The sequence below is a fragment of the Atractosteus spatula genome, chromosome 10 (assembly GCF_055471065.1).
Source record: "Atractosteus spatula isolate fAtrSpa1 chromosome 10, fAtrSpa1.hap1, whole genome shotgun sequence".
NCBI classification, from domain to species: domain Eukaryota; kingdom Metazoa; phylum Chordata; class Actinopteri; order Semionotiformes; family Lepisosteidae; genus Atractosteus; species Atractosteus spatula.
In genome coordinates this window covers 28,384,424-28,397,504 of record NC_142715.1, presented here as the reverse complement: position 1 = coordinate 28,397,504, position 13,081 = coordinate 28,384,424, and the positions used below count along the sequence as shown (strand labels likewise).

General features: G+C 39.0%; 2 protein-coding genes across 2 annotated transcripts in view; one reads left to right on the top strand and one right to left on the bottom strand.

The window, feature by feature from the left end:
* LOC148827724 (uncharacterized) overlaps positions 1 to 13,081 on the top strand; it is a 146,821-nt gene that overhangs the window by 107,932 nt on the left and 25,808 nt on the right. The gene's annotated exons all lie outside the window — the stretch shown is intronic.
* LOC148827725 (antigen WC1.1-like) overlaps positions 1 to 13,081 on the bottom strand; it is a 40,198-nt gene that overhangs the window by 6,231 nt on the left and 20,886 nt on the right. Inside the window, exons 2-6 of the mRNA XM_088926144.1 lie at positions 4,103 to 4,411; positions 2,697 to 2,999; positions 1,303 to 1,356; positions 911 to 1,222; positions 146 to 274 (exon numbers count right to left, since the gene is read on the bottom strand). Coding sequence (XP_088782270.1) covers positions 146 to 274; positions 911 to 1,222; positions 1,303 to 1,356; positions 2,697 to 2,999; positions 4,103 to 4,411 — 1,107 coding nt within the window. The remainder of the gene's footprint in view (positions 1 to 145; positions 275 to 910; positions 1,223 to 1,302; positions 1,357 to 2,696; positions 3,000 to 4,102; positions 4,412 to 13,081) is intronic.

The window sequence follows — 13,081 nt, the reverse complement described above, 5'->3', positions numbered from 1 at the left end:
GTACTTAATTTAGCCATTTAAACCTAACATTTGCCTTAATGATAATGGTAAAAATGCTCTCTTGTCTGTCCACATGATTGATTAGTTCTATTTCCAAGATAACTTGGTTCAGGTTTCTTATTTGCACAGCAGAGTCTTTCTCTACCTTTCCTCAGCTTCCTGTTCTGGATCAGCTGCCCCATTAACAGTACCAGCAGCACGAAGAACAGAGCCCCCAACAGCAGGAGGACAACTGCAGTGATGGACAGGCCTGCTGGGAGTTGTATCTGTATACCTGCCATAGATGGAGATGATCCAGTATGAGTCATTGTTGGGTTCATACCCACTATGAAGTGACCTAGACCAGAGATTGTCTCACAGGCTGTGATAGTCTGTGCTTCGAAAGAGACTATGAGGTGGCAACATCCTCTGCCAGTGAGTTTCACACTGCACGAAGGAGCAAAGCCCAGCATATATAGTGAGAACCTGAAGTGGCACAATAATTGAACAATGAGGTTAAATCAGTTCTGAAATTATGAAAAATAAAATTAACTATTTTATGTACCTGATCTTACTACTGGATTGACTGTTACTTTGGAAGATGTGAATGTGGAAGAATGAGCATAAATGAAATCCTTTTGTGAAACATTCCAGGTACATTTTAAAGACAAATAAACCTGAAGCCCAGTTGTCTGACAAGGTAAATATCTCAAGTTCAAGAATGGGATTCTGGTCAGTTTCATTCACACAATTATTTAGCTACAGTATAATAAAGAGGGAAGAAGTGTTTTGGAAGTTTAGCCAAATTAGCCTTTTCTTCCATTAACCTGCTCAGATTAAATCTAGAGGTAGTGCTGATAAAAGGAAAATAAAAGCAAAGATGAACTATTATCCAGAGATATGAAGCCCTTTGAAAGCAAGACTCCCTCACCTGTACAGACAACCCCAGCATCTTCCTTGTGTCCACAGTCACCCTGATTTAGAGGAATGTGCCAGCAGTCACATAAATGTTGCTCACTGCCCCTGCAGTTCACCTTATATGGCCAGATAGCGCCACTGCCACTTCCAAATTCTGCGTTTCCAACTGCTCTCACTGCATATCCACAGCCCAACTGTCTGCAGACCACCTGGGCATCCTGCAGGTCCCAGGAGTCGTCACAGACTGTCCCCCAGGAGCCCTCATACTGCAGCTCCACCCGGCCAGAGCAGTTAGTGTCTCCAGACAGTCGCAGAGCCAGCGGGACTGAAAGAGAGCAGTGAGGTTACTGAGTGTCTTCAGCTTGGGGTTGTGGTGAGATTGACAATTTTACTCAGTGAACTGACCTGTGCATTGCTCCAGATTAGGGAAATCAGGATAAGGCCTTGGAGTTCTTTTGCCTGTGAAGAAAGAAAAGTGTCAAAAAATGAAAAGAATATGGATTCCAAAGATAATCTGATTACTAAATAAATGTTGCTTAAACCTTATTTGGCTACTGGTATGGTATATTATATTGTTTTTACACTTGCAGGAAGATGAGGATACTACTAATACTTCTTGACAATAATGTGAAACTGAATATATGTTTAATATTTCAAAACAAAAAAAACTATTTTGTTTGTCAGTAGTATTGATCATTAGCATATAATACAATTCATGTGATCTTACAACACCTAAAAACACAGAAAAACTAAAAGTCTTTAAATGAGCATTCAAAAATAAGTCAATTAATAAATTCAGGAACTACAAAAGATATGGCCAAGACCAGTTCAGTAAAGAAGAGCATGGCTGCTATTAATATGATTAAAAGTGGCCTGTGAAGGAAGATTTCAGAGGAAAGAAAAATCAGTAGACAGTCCAAAGAAACTGGAAACAGGGACATGGCATTTTGGAAAAATGGAATGGACACCTCTCTATCTCTGTTTCTATGGTCTGTAATTGCCCCTGTTTTTTTAGAATACTGAGATATGCATCATATGAAATGTATATTTTATAGACATTCTTAATTTTGTTAGAACATTTTGTTATATTTGGAATGGCGTCCATAGCCTGTGAGAATAACCTTTAATCTGTAGCAGTGCCTTTAAGATGTCAAGTTTGGCACTGTTGTCTCAAAAAGTTAAAATAGTTAAAAACTGATCATTTTCATGATTCTGTAAGAGAAATAATTAATTATATAAAAGTTGACTTAATGCGTAGATTTCAATTAACCCAGGCATAATCCTAATAATCATATGAAAATGCAATATTTAAAGTGCCAACTTTGGAAAATATCATTATAACCACCTGGAATCTGTACAATATGATTAGCAGAGGAAAGCACTAATATAAATTAATACATTTTATTTGTATTATTCAAATAAGATACTTGTTACAATATGCTGCCTGACACTTAACACATTTAAATACCTGCATCTACATGTAATCTTAATATCATATGAAGCATATGCAGTAGTTAATCTCATTATGATAGACAAGGGCAGCTATCAAAGTAATGAGTAATAGTTAAAACAGCATGACAGAGTAACATATATTAGATATAGCTTGAAATGATGGGAAAAGGCTACAAGGCCACAAACCTGTTGTGGAAAAACTTAGCAGAAAAAGCCTCATTCAGCATTTTCCCCCTATTTTCCCTCACTTAATATTTATTTTTGCATGTTTAATAACAATACAAACAGTGAGCCACTATTACTGTTACACTGAACAATTACAAAGGATTACATTATAATTCTTGTACCTGAACAGGTGATCTCAGCAGCTTCAGTGTTCCAGCAGTCATTCTGTCCCCAGGGCGAAGAGGGACACTGCCACAGTGCGGAATCTTGCTTTCGACAGTGTATGTTATCCAGCCACCGGGGGGCAGCCCTGAGTCTGGACACTGTCTCTTTAAAAACACCCTTGTCTCCACAGCCCAGCTGCTTACAGATCACTGAAGCTGTGGTGTCTGTCATGTTGTTGGCACAGATGCTGCCCCAGGTAAAGTTGTAGTAAACCTCTGCCTGTCCTGAACAACCTTCAGACAACCTGAGCATCTTGAACTCTGTTAAGGAAATGGGACACTAAGAACCAGAAACCAAAAACCTTAATGTCTTTTTCCACAGCACACCCTCTGTCTGGGTTGGAAATACTCTAAAAACCCAAACCTCCAAATCCCCAAAACCCCCTGCACCTGTCCTTTACTGCAAAGGCCCATCTTCTGAATCCCAGACTGTCAAAGTTATTAGTGAGGTTAGACTGATGACAGGGAGGAGGGTTTGCTGTAGACCTTAAACATCTCTTTCAAACAATCAGTGCTGATAAAATTTTCCTTATTCATACTGAGTCTGGGCTGGATGGTTTTATTGCTACAACTTATTATTTCTGTCTTTTTAACATTATTCATTCATTTATTAGTTTACTCTCACAGTTAAGGATGTTTACTATCATGAACTCTAAAATGACAGAAAATGTTAATACTCTAATACCACTATACTCGCTGTTAAGGTTTGGGCTGAAGATTGTATAAGCAGACTGCAACAGGCAGGCAGGAGGAAACACAATCCAATGTTGAAAACCAGATACAGGTTTTCGTCAATTCCAAGCTGACCCTGGAGTAAAAGTATCAAAGGGAAACTTGGATTCGAAACCAAAGAAGCAAGCCAGGGTGAAAGCTAGGGAAAAAAAACAACTAGAAACTAGGAAAAAATCCAGGAAACTACGTTAAACATATACAGCTCAGACATGGATGGTAAAAAACTTGCAAATCCTAAGACTTGAATCTAAGGCTAAAGAGGCAGAGAATAACAAGCATGTATTTAATTAAAGATCTAATTAAAATCAAACAGGTAGTACTGATTGTCATCCATCACGTGTTGTCTAATTTATAAACCGAATTAGTGCTGTTGCTGGTGATTCTGGTGTGATTTACTGGTTCTCTGGCAAAAATACAAAGTATGTACACATTCTCTGGTAGATTCAGTAGATGCTGTCACATTGTCTCACCTCAGTCTTGGTCTTCCATCTAATAGTTATATTGTTTCTGCTTGACACAGTGTAGTTGTTGTCAGACAGTTTGTGTTTTCTGTAACATTAATTACCAGTTACGTCACTAATATAATTTGTTCTTTAAAAGTCAATTTTTGTATTAGTCCTGTCATGAGATACCTGAACACATTACTGCCACGTCCTCCTTGTGTCCACAGTCATGTTGTCCCCACTCTGCTGAGGGACACTCCCACAGAAACGACTCGTTCCCCAGACAGCCCACCTCGTCCAGCCAGATGGGTCCAGTTCCCTGGCTGAAGGAGGCTGTCACTGGGGCACTGAGGGCCGTCCCACACTGGAGCTGCCTGCACACCACCTGAGAGTCTGCCAGGTCCCAGGAGTCATCGCAGACTGTCCCCCAGGAGCCCTTGTGATAAACCTCCAGCCTCCCAGCACAGTCACTTCCTCCTCCAACAAGCCTGACATTACCTAAGTTTAGGAGTAAAATTTCCCAATGAAAGATAAAGGCATAATTAACAGAGACATTATATATCTTTTTCTTTAAATGTATTATTAGCAGCTTCCAACCTATCACAATAATAAAATAATAAATGGTCCAAATATCTTGAAACAACATGGGGCACTGCCACCACCACCCTCCAGATCTCAGAATAGGGAATTAACTAAACATGAAGTGTTTTAACTTACATAAACTGAACGGGGGGACTGATTTGGAATATTTAAATCATGCTAGTAAGCTAATACATGGAACTATGCTACATATAAAGCTGAACACTCATGATAATTTATTGTTAATTTCATATACCTGTATGTATTCTAAAATACTCTTGATTAAGGCATATGACTAGCTATGTAATATGATGTCAATTTCAATGTACCAGGAAATGAGCACAGCTATTGGAGTTCAGTTTGATGATGTGGCGTATCACAGTAGCTTTAATCTTCATTGTTAACGATTCATTAACAGTTTAAATGCTTTAGAGAACACACATTAGTCATTCATTTTTTATATGGACTACATTTATTTGTGCAAAATACTATAAAGGTAAACCTTTTGTAGTTTAAACCTTTAGCTTAAACTTATAAATAAAATTCATACCAACACAGAAACATTTTAGCCTAAATAATTTGCTCATTCTCTGAGGTGCCAGTGCTCTGCCAGAAAAGGAGGACAAGGGTGATGGTGTCCCAACAAAGTTAAAATATAAAGGGAAAATCTGCAATCCAGTAGGATATTGCCTGTATTAGGAAGGAACTGAGATCTACTGTATCACAGCAGTGTTGGGATGGCTTCAGACTGTCTCAGAGATCCTGTGCAGTTCCGGAGGTTAATTTCAGCATGTCACCCTAAGCTACAGGTATTAGTTAGTGTGAGTGCATCAAAACTGAATTAAATTCTACACTTAACTATCTGTCCTGTGTGCTGTTCAATGTACCCCTTAGTTGTCTAGATGGTGTATATGATGTCAAAATAAACGGTTAACTATATTCTTCAAGCTCATTGTTTCTACTCTGGTATTTAAAGTTTTATAACTATCTGCCAGAACACAAAACAGTCTGTTAAATCAAAGCGATTTACAAGTTCTGGGAGGAAGAGCTGACAGAACAAAGTTGCAACAAATTTATTAACAGGCTGTTTCGTCTTCTTCCTAACAGTGCAGGACATCGGGAATGTGATTTCACAGATGCTTTTGTTCTGTCTTGCATTGTCAGATTGTGAATCAATAAAAGCATTTAATTAAACATGCGTTTGCGATTTTAATAAAAAATAAATGAAAATAGTATGAAAATATCTTCTCACCTACTGGCCCCCTGTGGGTAATGGGGACTCTCCATTATAAACGTAAATATAAAGCCCCCAAAAAAACACACAGTAATAAATAACATGTTCTACATTGACCTTCTTATTAAGTGATAGACAAAAAGCCAGGCAGTGACTTTCTCTGCAAGCTAGTCGAAGAAGTAAGTAGGCGACTCAAAGCTCGAAGCCCAGCAGCAACAATAATTAATATATTGTGTATTCTCCTGTCACGGCATAAAATAGAACAATGTAGAGTACATAATGTGGTTATGTATCGTAGATATTTGTAATGTAGGACTCTAAACGAGTTAAACTTTGATGCAGAACAAATAAATGTATTTCCCAGATTTGATTGCTCGCAGCAGGTGAGAAAAGAGAAAAAAGTAAAAATACAGCGTATGCAAAGATTCTAGGCTGACCACGAGGAAGAAAGATCGCCTGTTTTTCGCGCACAAAAAGTTGTTATTAACTATCAAAACCTGTTTTTATAGCTTTTAAAATCATGCAATGTCTAAGTTAAGCAGGAACACAACATTACATCTCATTATTGATTTCTTCTTTAAAAAATAAAAATAAAAATGTTTGCCCAGCCGTTTATAATATTGTGGCATTTTCGGGTTTTTCCTGCTAAACTAAAAATTAGACACAAGAAGAGTAGTGTCTGAATCACTGTGCCCGTCCTCACCGAACCCGAAAATACTACAATATATAATCTCTTGTAACGCAATGGGGGATCAGGCGGGCGCCCTTGCCACATTAGGTCGGCCCCGCACCGTTGGGGACTCGAATCCGGGATCTTCACGTCACTCAACAGGGACCCAGCCCGGTGAGCCAAAGAGAGATCTCTCTAGAGCCCATTAGCTGTAGTCCTGCTATTACAGGGAAGGGCGGCGACGTACTGCTCTGGTAAGTCGGATCTTACACACCCTGATGGCCGTATGCGTTACAATATCACCTACTGTATGCGGGTTGTTCGCAATAACTCGTATTGAGCAGTATTTCTCACATTTTGAACATTATGTACTCAGCGGTCCCGCAGGGTGTAGGGCGCAAACCCACGTGAACCTGAAAGCGCTACATTATTAATAATATGTTCCGTGTCGCATTAACATTGGAATGTTCCTTTTTACAAGTGTAAAAAGAGGCGATACACAACGTGTCTTCTCTTTAACTCTTCAGTTTACAGATAAATTTCACCAGAGCCTCACAACATTGTCCAATAACACTCATCTTGTGTCTAATTTTTAGTTTAGCAGGATTTAAGCTACAGTATATGAATATAATTATATCGTTATTCATTTCTTTAGATACGTGATTACACATTATATTATATTCCCTGTTAATCAAATTCTAATTTTGAATGGCTGCATCTGTACCAACAAATTCAATATAGTGTCGATAATATTTACTATTTTAGTTTTTCAAAGAAATGTTTATTTGTTAAAAGAAAACTCATAGCAACAGCTGGGTTCAAACCCCAAACTTCCAGCATGCAACGCACATCTAAGCCATTATACAGTACCAACACACTCAACAACTTAACTGAAAAGGGCAGGCAAAATGTCTTCATGTCATCACTGGTGAATGAGTTTAACTGATGCACATGGTTACAAAGAAAGTGGACCACGGTAATAGTTTGAGCTTACATCCTTTCCAAGGTCATTCATTATTAATTCTATTAATAATATCTTCCGTAAAAGACTTTAATGAAGGAAATATGTATGCATAATTAAAATATTTATGATTAAGGTGGAAGGTTGTGTACTTTTGTCCAATTGAGCAATCTTACTTTTATAAAATATACCAACTTTTTAGTGTTTAATGATTAACATGCTGTAATACACAGTTTAAAATTATTAAGAGTATAAAGAGCATACAACTTAAATTCTTATTCGGAAAAAGAGTGTCCCTCAGCAGTGAACAGGATTCAAAACCGGGCATTTCTCATGCTGTACATGAGACGTTAAGCTTTATTTTTTTTTTTAAAGTCTAAGAATAGTTTTATATATCTTAAAGTAGCTGTGTTTTCTAAGAAAGAAGAGTCTCTATCGGTCTTCTTTATAAATAAAGGTTTATTAAAACCTAAAATGGGAAAAATGTTGTGACATTATCAAATCAAAGTTTATTTGATTTGATTTGATAATGTCACAACATTTTTCCCGTTTTAGGTTTTTGTCAATGACCAGTCCCAAGTACTTACAGTCATCGACAATTTCAACAGACTGACCATTAATTGTAGTGGGTTGAGGGGGTGTATAATTTTTCCTAAAATCAATAATCAGTTCCTTTGTTTTTAAAACCTTTAACTTTAGGAAGAACATGTTGCACCAGTAAGTAAAATCATTTAAAATGGTCCCATGATGGTATTCTGTGTCCTTTAATAAACTGACCAGGGCTGTGTCATCAGCAAACTTAATAAGGTGTCTATCTGTGTTTTTGCTTATGCAATGATTAGTGTACAAACTGTACAGCAGAGGGGACAAGACACAGCCCTGTTGAAGTGTAGTGAATGTCAGATAAGCACTTCTCCAGTCTGACCTGTTGAGACCTGTTAGTTAGGAAGTCTAGCACCCACCTTATCAAGTTATCATTCAGATTGAAGTACTTTGAGAGTTTCTGTGCAGATTTAACAATGTGTGTATTGCTTTGTCTACTCCCCTCCTTTCCCTGTATGCAAACTGCAGGGGGTCGATGAGGGCTTGTGTGCTCTTTGTGATGTGTTGCTTCACTATTCTCTCAAGAGTTTTCACTGGGAGAAATGTGAGGGCAACCGCCCTGTAGCTGTTAAGGCCACTTGGCTTGGTAGTTTTAGGAATAGAAATAATAATGGATTTCTTCCACAGAGAGAGTTTAAGGACATCTGGAAGAGAAAACTAAAAATATTGCAAAGCTGATCTGCACAAGATTGTAGGACCCTACCACACACATTATCTAGACCTGCACTTTTCCTAATATTGATTTTCCTAAAAAGTCTACATACCTCTGCTGTGTCAATTTTAAAGAAAACCTCTCCAGATACAGGGTGAATATCACTATGAGATGAGGTTGTTGTAGATTTCAACTCAAAGCAAGTATAAAACACATTCAGATCATTGGCCAGCTGTTGCCCGTCCATACCATTTAACAGAGGTGCAGGTCTGCGACTGCGCTTCTGAGGGATATTGGCGATGCTTTTAATGCCCTGCCATGCCATCCTGGTTTCACCTGTTGTCATGGTGTTCTCTATTTTTTCCCTATACTGATCCTTAGATTTCCTGATCTCCCTTTTCACCTCTCTCTGCACTTCCTTCCTGAGCTGGGTGTCCTCTTGAGAAAAAGCTTGTTTCTTTTTAGGAGGACATGGCTTTTTTGTTACCCAGGGTTAGTGATTGGGAAAAGCCTTAAAGCTTTTGGTAGGAATGATAGAGTCGATGCAGAAAGTTAGACAAAGTTAGACTTCATTTAAAGAATGAAAGCTGTGGATCACTGCACTCCCTCCAAGAAGAAGTCTAACTTTGTCTTGGCTGTTCTTACAGATCTCTTCATCAGCCCAGAGGAATGGCCGATTCCACCCAGACCTTTTTTATCCACTTGATCAGACCAGGTGTGCCTGCTCCACATACTGTATTTTCTTTCCTCTTTAAACAGGTGGTCTTCTCTCAAAACCACCCATCACTGCCTCACAGTTCCCTCAGTTTGTCCATCTACATTTTCTAATCCCTTCTTCCAATTCAGGCTGTGTGGAAGCCAGAGACTATACCAGTAAGCAGTAAGCTGGAGGTTCTAGGCAGGATATACCCCCATACAAACACACATGCCAGGGTCACTTTTGAGACTTAGAGGGTCAATTACAATGTACAAAAAGCAGTGTACTGAAACAATCCTGTCAGTTTTACAAATATCTGTATGCTAAGTTAACATTGTGTGCAATGGACATTAATTAATTTAATTGATCCCAAGATCAATACAAAAATATTCTTTTTTGGGGGGGGAGTTTGTTTCCTTCTTTGCACTTCACATCACTTAAGTGAATGTTTTTCCTGACCTTATTTGTCAATAAAATGTTGTCCTCTATCCTCTATTCTGTATTTTCTTATAATATTGTTATTTATTATAAAACCAATAAACAGTATTTCAAATGATTTGAATGATTTAACTAAGATAACTGCTGACTCCAATGATCTGATTGTCTGCATCTTAGGACCATGGATATGGGCTGAAGCCTGTCTGAACTGACTGCTTCTTCTGTGCTTCTGAAGATAACTATGGAGACAACACAATGAATCCAGAACTCATCTAGAGTCAATGACATGATCCCTATTCCTATCATTTCATGTATTTTACATGCCAAAGAATCAATTGAAAAGCCAGAACACTAGGAGCTGAAAGTAGCTGCAGTAAAGTCTGGAGTCTGGTGAGCTGAATGAGTTGCAGATTTCATGAAGTTAACAATTTAAAGGAGTTTTGTGCCAAATATTTACACTTTAAAGTTCACTTAAAAGGAACAAGATCCCAATACTTATGGTGAATTAATCTCTGCATTGAAAATATAAACAAAAGAATTGCAGATGCAGATTGGTAAAAGTGTTAACAGTAGACTGTGGGTCACGCAGGAGTATGTTTATTAAATAAGTAGAATAAGCACAAAGAGCTACAGTATATTGTAAAATGAAATAACAGTGTTCTTTCAAAAGCCTAGCCCTGATCAAGCTACAAATGCATGATAAGCAATTGTTCTATAAGCAACTGGGCAACTTTGACTGCCCCAAAGCAATTCTAAAAAAAACTCATTATCTTTTTGTGACTCTTAGAAAAACTCATATCACTCCACAGTGTTGTCCTTCACTCACTATCTTCCTCTTCTAATCAGAAACAAACAAGATTATCAGAGTCCCTGTTCTACTACCCCATTGCTCACATGATGGCAGGTCATTGCCCATTGCACTCTGGGGAATGTGGTTCAAATCAGTGCCTCCATTTGTCTGAACCTACAGTCCTCTTACAAATAAAGAGCTCTCCAAGCCACTATATTCAGAGATATACTGTGTGACTTTATAAGGCTACATGCACCATGTAGACTTTTATCTGTACACATGTACTCTTACGATAGTCCAAACAGCTGCATACATGAGATAGTGCTATAGACAGAGAATGTACTATTTCAGCTCATAAATACAACAGTGGTGGATTTTTCTTGCAAAATAGTATATATTGAAATCACTGTTATTCTTTTAAAAGTAGTCTGTTAAATTACAAACGGCTGATTATTCAATGTGAGTTTTAAGGATGTAAAAAAAAGGTCAATCACACACTGTTACACACACGGCTTCAGTTGATGAGCTGCTATATGTCCATGGGTGTATGTAATACATTATGCCCAAGTAGTGCAGTATGCTGAATACAATGAAAACTTTATGTCCATGTAGCCATTATGGGTGATTTGCTGAAGGAACTGCAGCTTGGCTATTTAGCAGTTGGATTGCCTGGAGGTAGAAGCTGTGAAATAAATAGATACAGTATGTGATCTCCTCTCTGGTGCTTCCTATAATCCATAATCATCTCCTTAGTCTTACTAATGTTCAGAGATAGTTTGCTGCCAGGGTTTCAACCTCCTCCCTGTACGCAGACTCTCCACCATCTGTGATCAGGCCGATGACTGTTGTATCGTCCACAAACTTGATGATGAAGTTTGAGTTATGCCTGGCAACACAATCATGGGTTAATAAGGAGTAGAGGAGAGGGCTAAGCACATAGCCTTGGGGGGCTCCATTGTTTAGAGGGTAGAGGATATGTTGGTGCCCACCCTCACCACATTCGGACATTCCGTCAAGAAGTCCAGGGTCCAGTTACAAAGGGAGGTGTTCAGTCCCAGGTCCTGGAGCTTGATGACAAGCTTTGAGGGCACTATGGTATTGAATGCTGAGCTGTAATCAACAAACAGCATTCTCACATATGTTCCTTTCTTATCCAGGTGTGAGAGGGCAGTATGGAGGGCAGTGGCAATAGCATCTTCTGTTGACCTATTCTGGTGATACGCAAATTGCAGTGGGTCTAGGGTGTCAGGCAGTGAGGAGGTGAAATATGCTTTGACCAACCGCTCGAAGCACTTCATGATAACTGATGTGACTGCAATGGGGCGATAGTCATTCAGGCAACTGACTCTGGGTTTTTTAGGAACAGGACAATGGTGGTTTTCTTAAAGCAGGAAAGAACTATAGACTGAGCTAGAGAGAGATTGAATATGTCCAAGAAGACACCTGCCAGCTGGTCTGCACACACCTTCAGAACACGGCCAGGGATAGCATCAGGGCCAGGAGCCTTGAGTGGATTGGTCTTTTTAAAAACTTACACACATCCGGTCTGGGTGTGATCAGTGGGTGTTCGCCCTGGATTTCTGGAATCCTCCTGGCTGGATCTGCGTTACTGACCTCAAACTGAGCATAGAATGAATTTAGCTCATCAGGAAGAGAGGCAGACTATTGTGTGATATACTGTAGCTGGGTTGCGCTTTGTAGTCTGTAATTGTGCATATACCACTACAAATGTTCTGTGTGTTGCAGCTGTGATAATATGACTAATAATGTAGGTCAGCATATGTAAGTGCTAGCATATTGCAGTTCTTGATGTCCTATTGGAAAGCAAGCCTTGCTCTCAGTTCATCCATCTTATTGTCCAGTAGAAAGAAGTATACTCGGGAGCATGGCACGATTGCTGTGCTGTCTCAATCTAGCCAGAGCGCCTGCCTGTTTACCCCTCTTCCTACAACGCCATCTTCTTCCAAGTAGAGGTACAGGTGAGACACAACAATTATTGCTGACTATTAATTCCAATCTGATCTTTTTGTCTAATCTGGACAAGGAGCTCTCGCCTTCCCTCTTCTCCTGTTTTTCTTTACTCCTTCTTCAGTCTATACCCCCATCTTCTTCTGTAATTGTTTTAAGCTTTGTTCCTGGACTGTTGAAAATTAATCATTTACCACAAACTTTATTTAATAAGGTAAACCAAGGTAAACTTTATGATTGTTTTGGTCACTGAATTTGGACTCTAGCTACTATACTAGATATTACTACTACTACACTGCTGCTACTACTACTACTACTGAAGTGACTGCAATGGGTAGTACTACTACTACTAGTAATAATAGTTTAGGAGGTCTTAATTATTAAAAAGAATTACATTCTGTTCTGCTCGCCAGACCCCCAGTAACAACACAGCCCCCCTCCCTGCCAATCACACACAGCACTGGCTTTTTAGACTGACAGCAGGAACCTCTCACACAAGCAGGATGGCCAATCACACAGGGCCCTTTCAGTCTTCTCCATATATATCAGAGACACATCACTGTTTCCTCTCCCTGA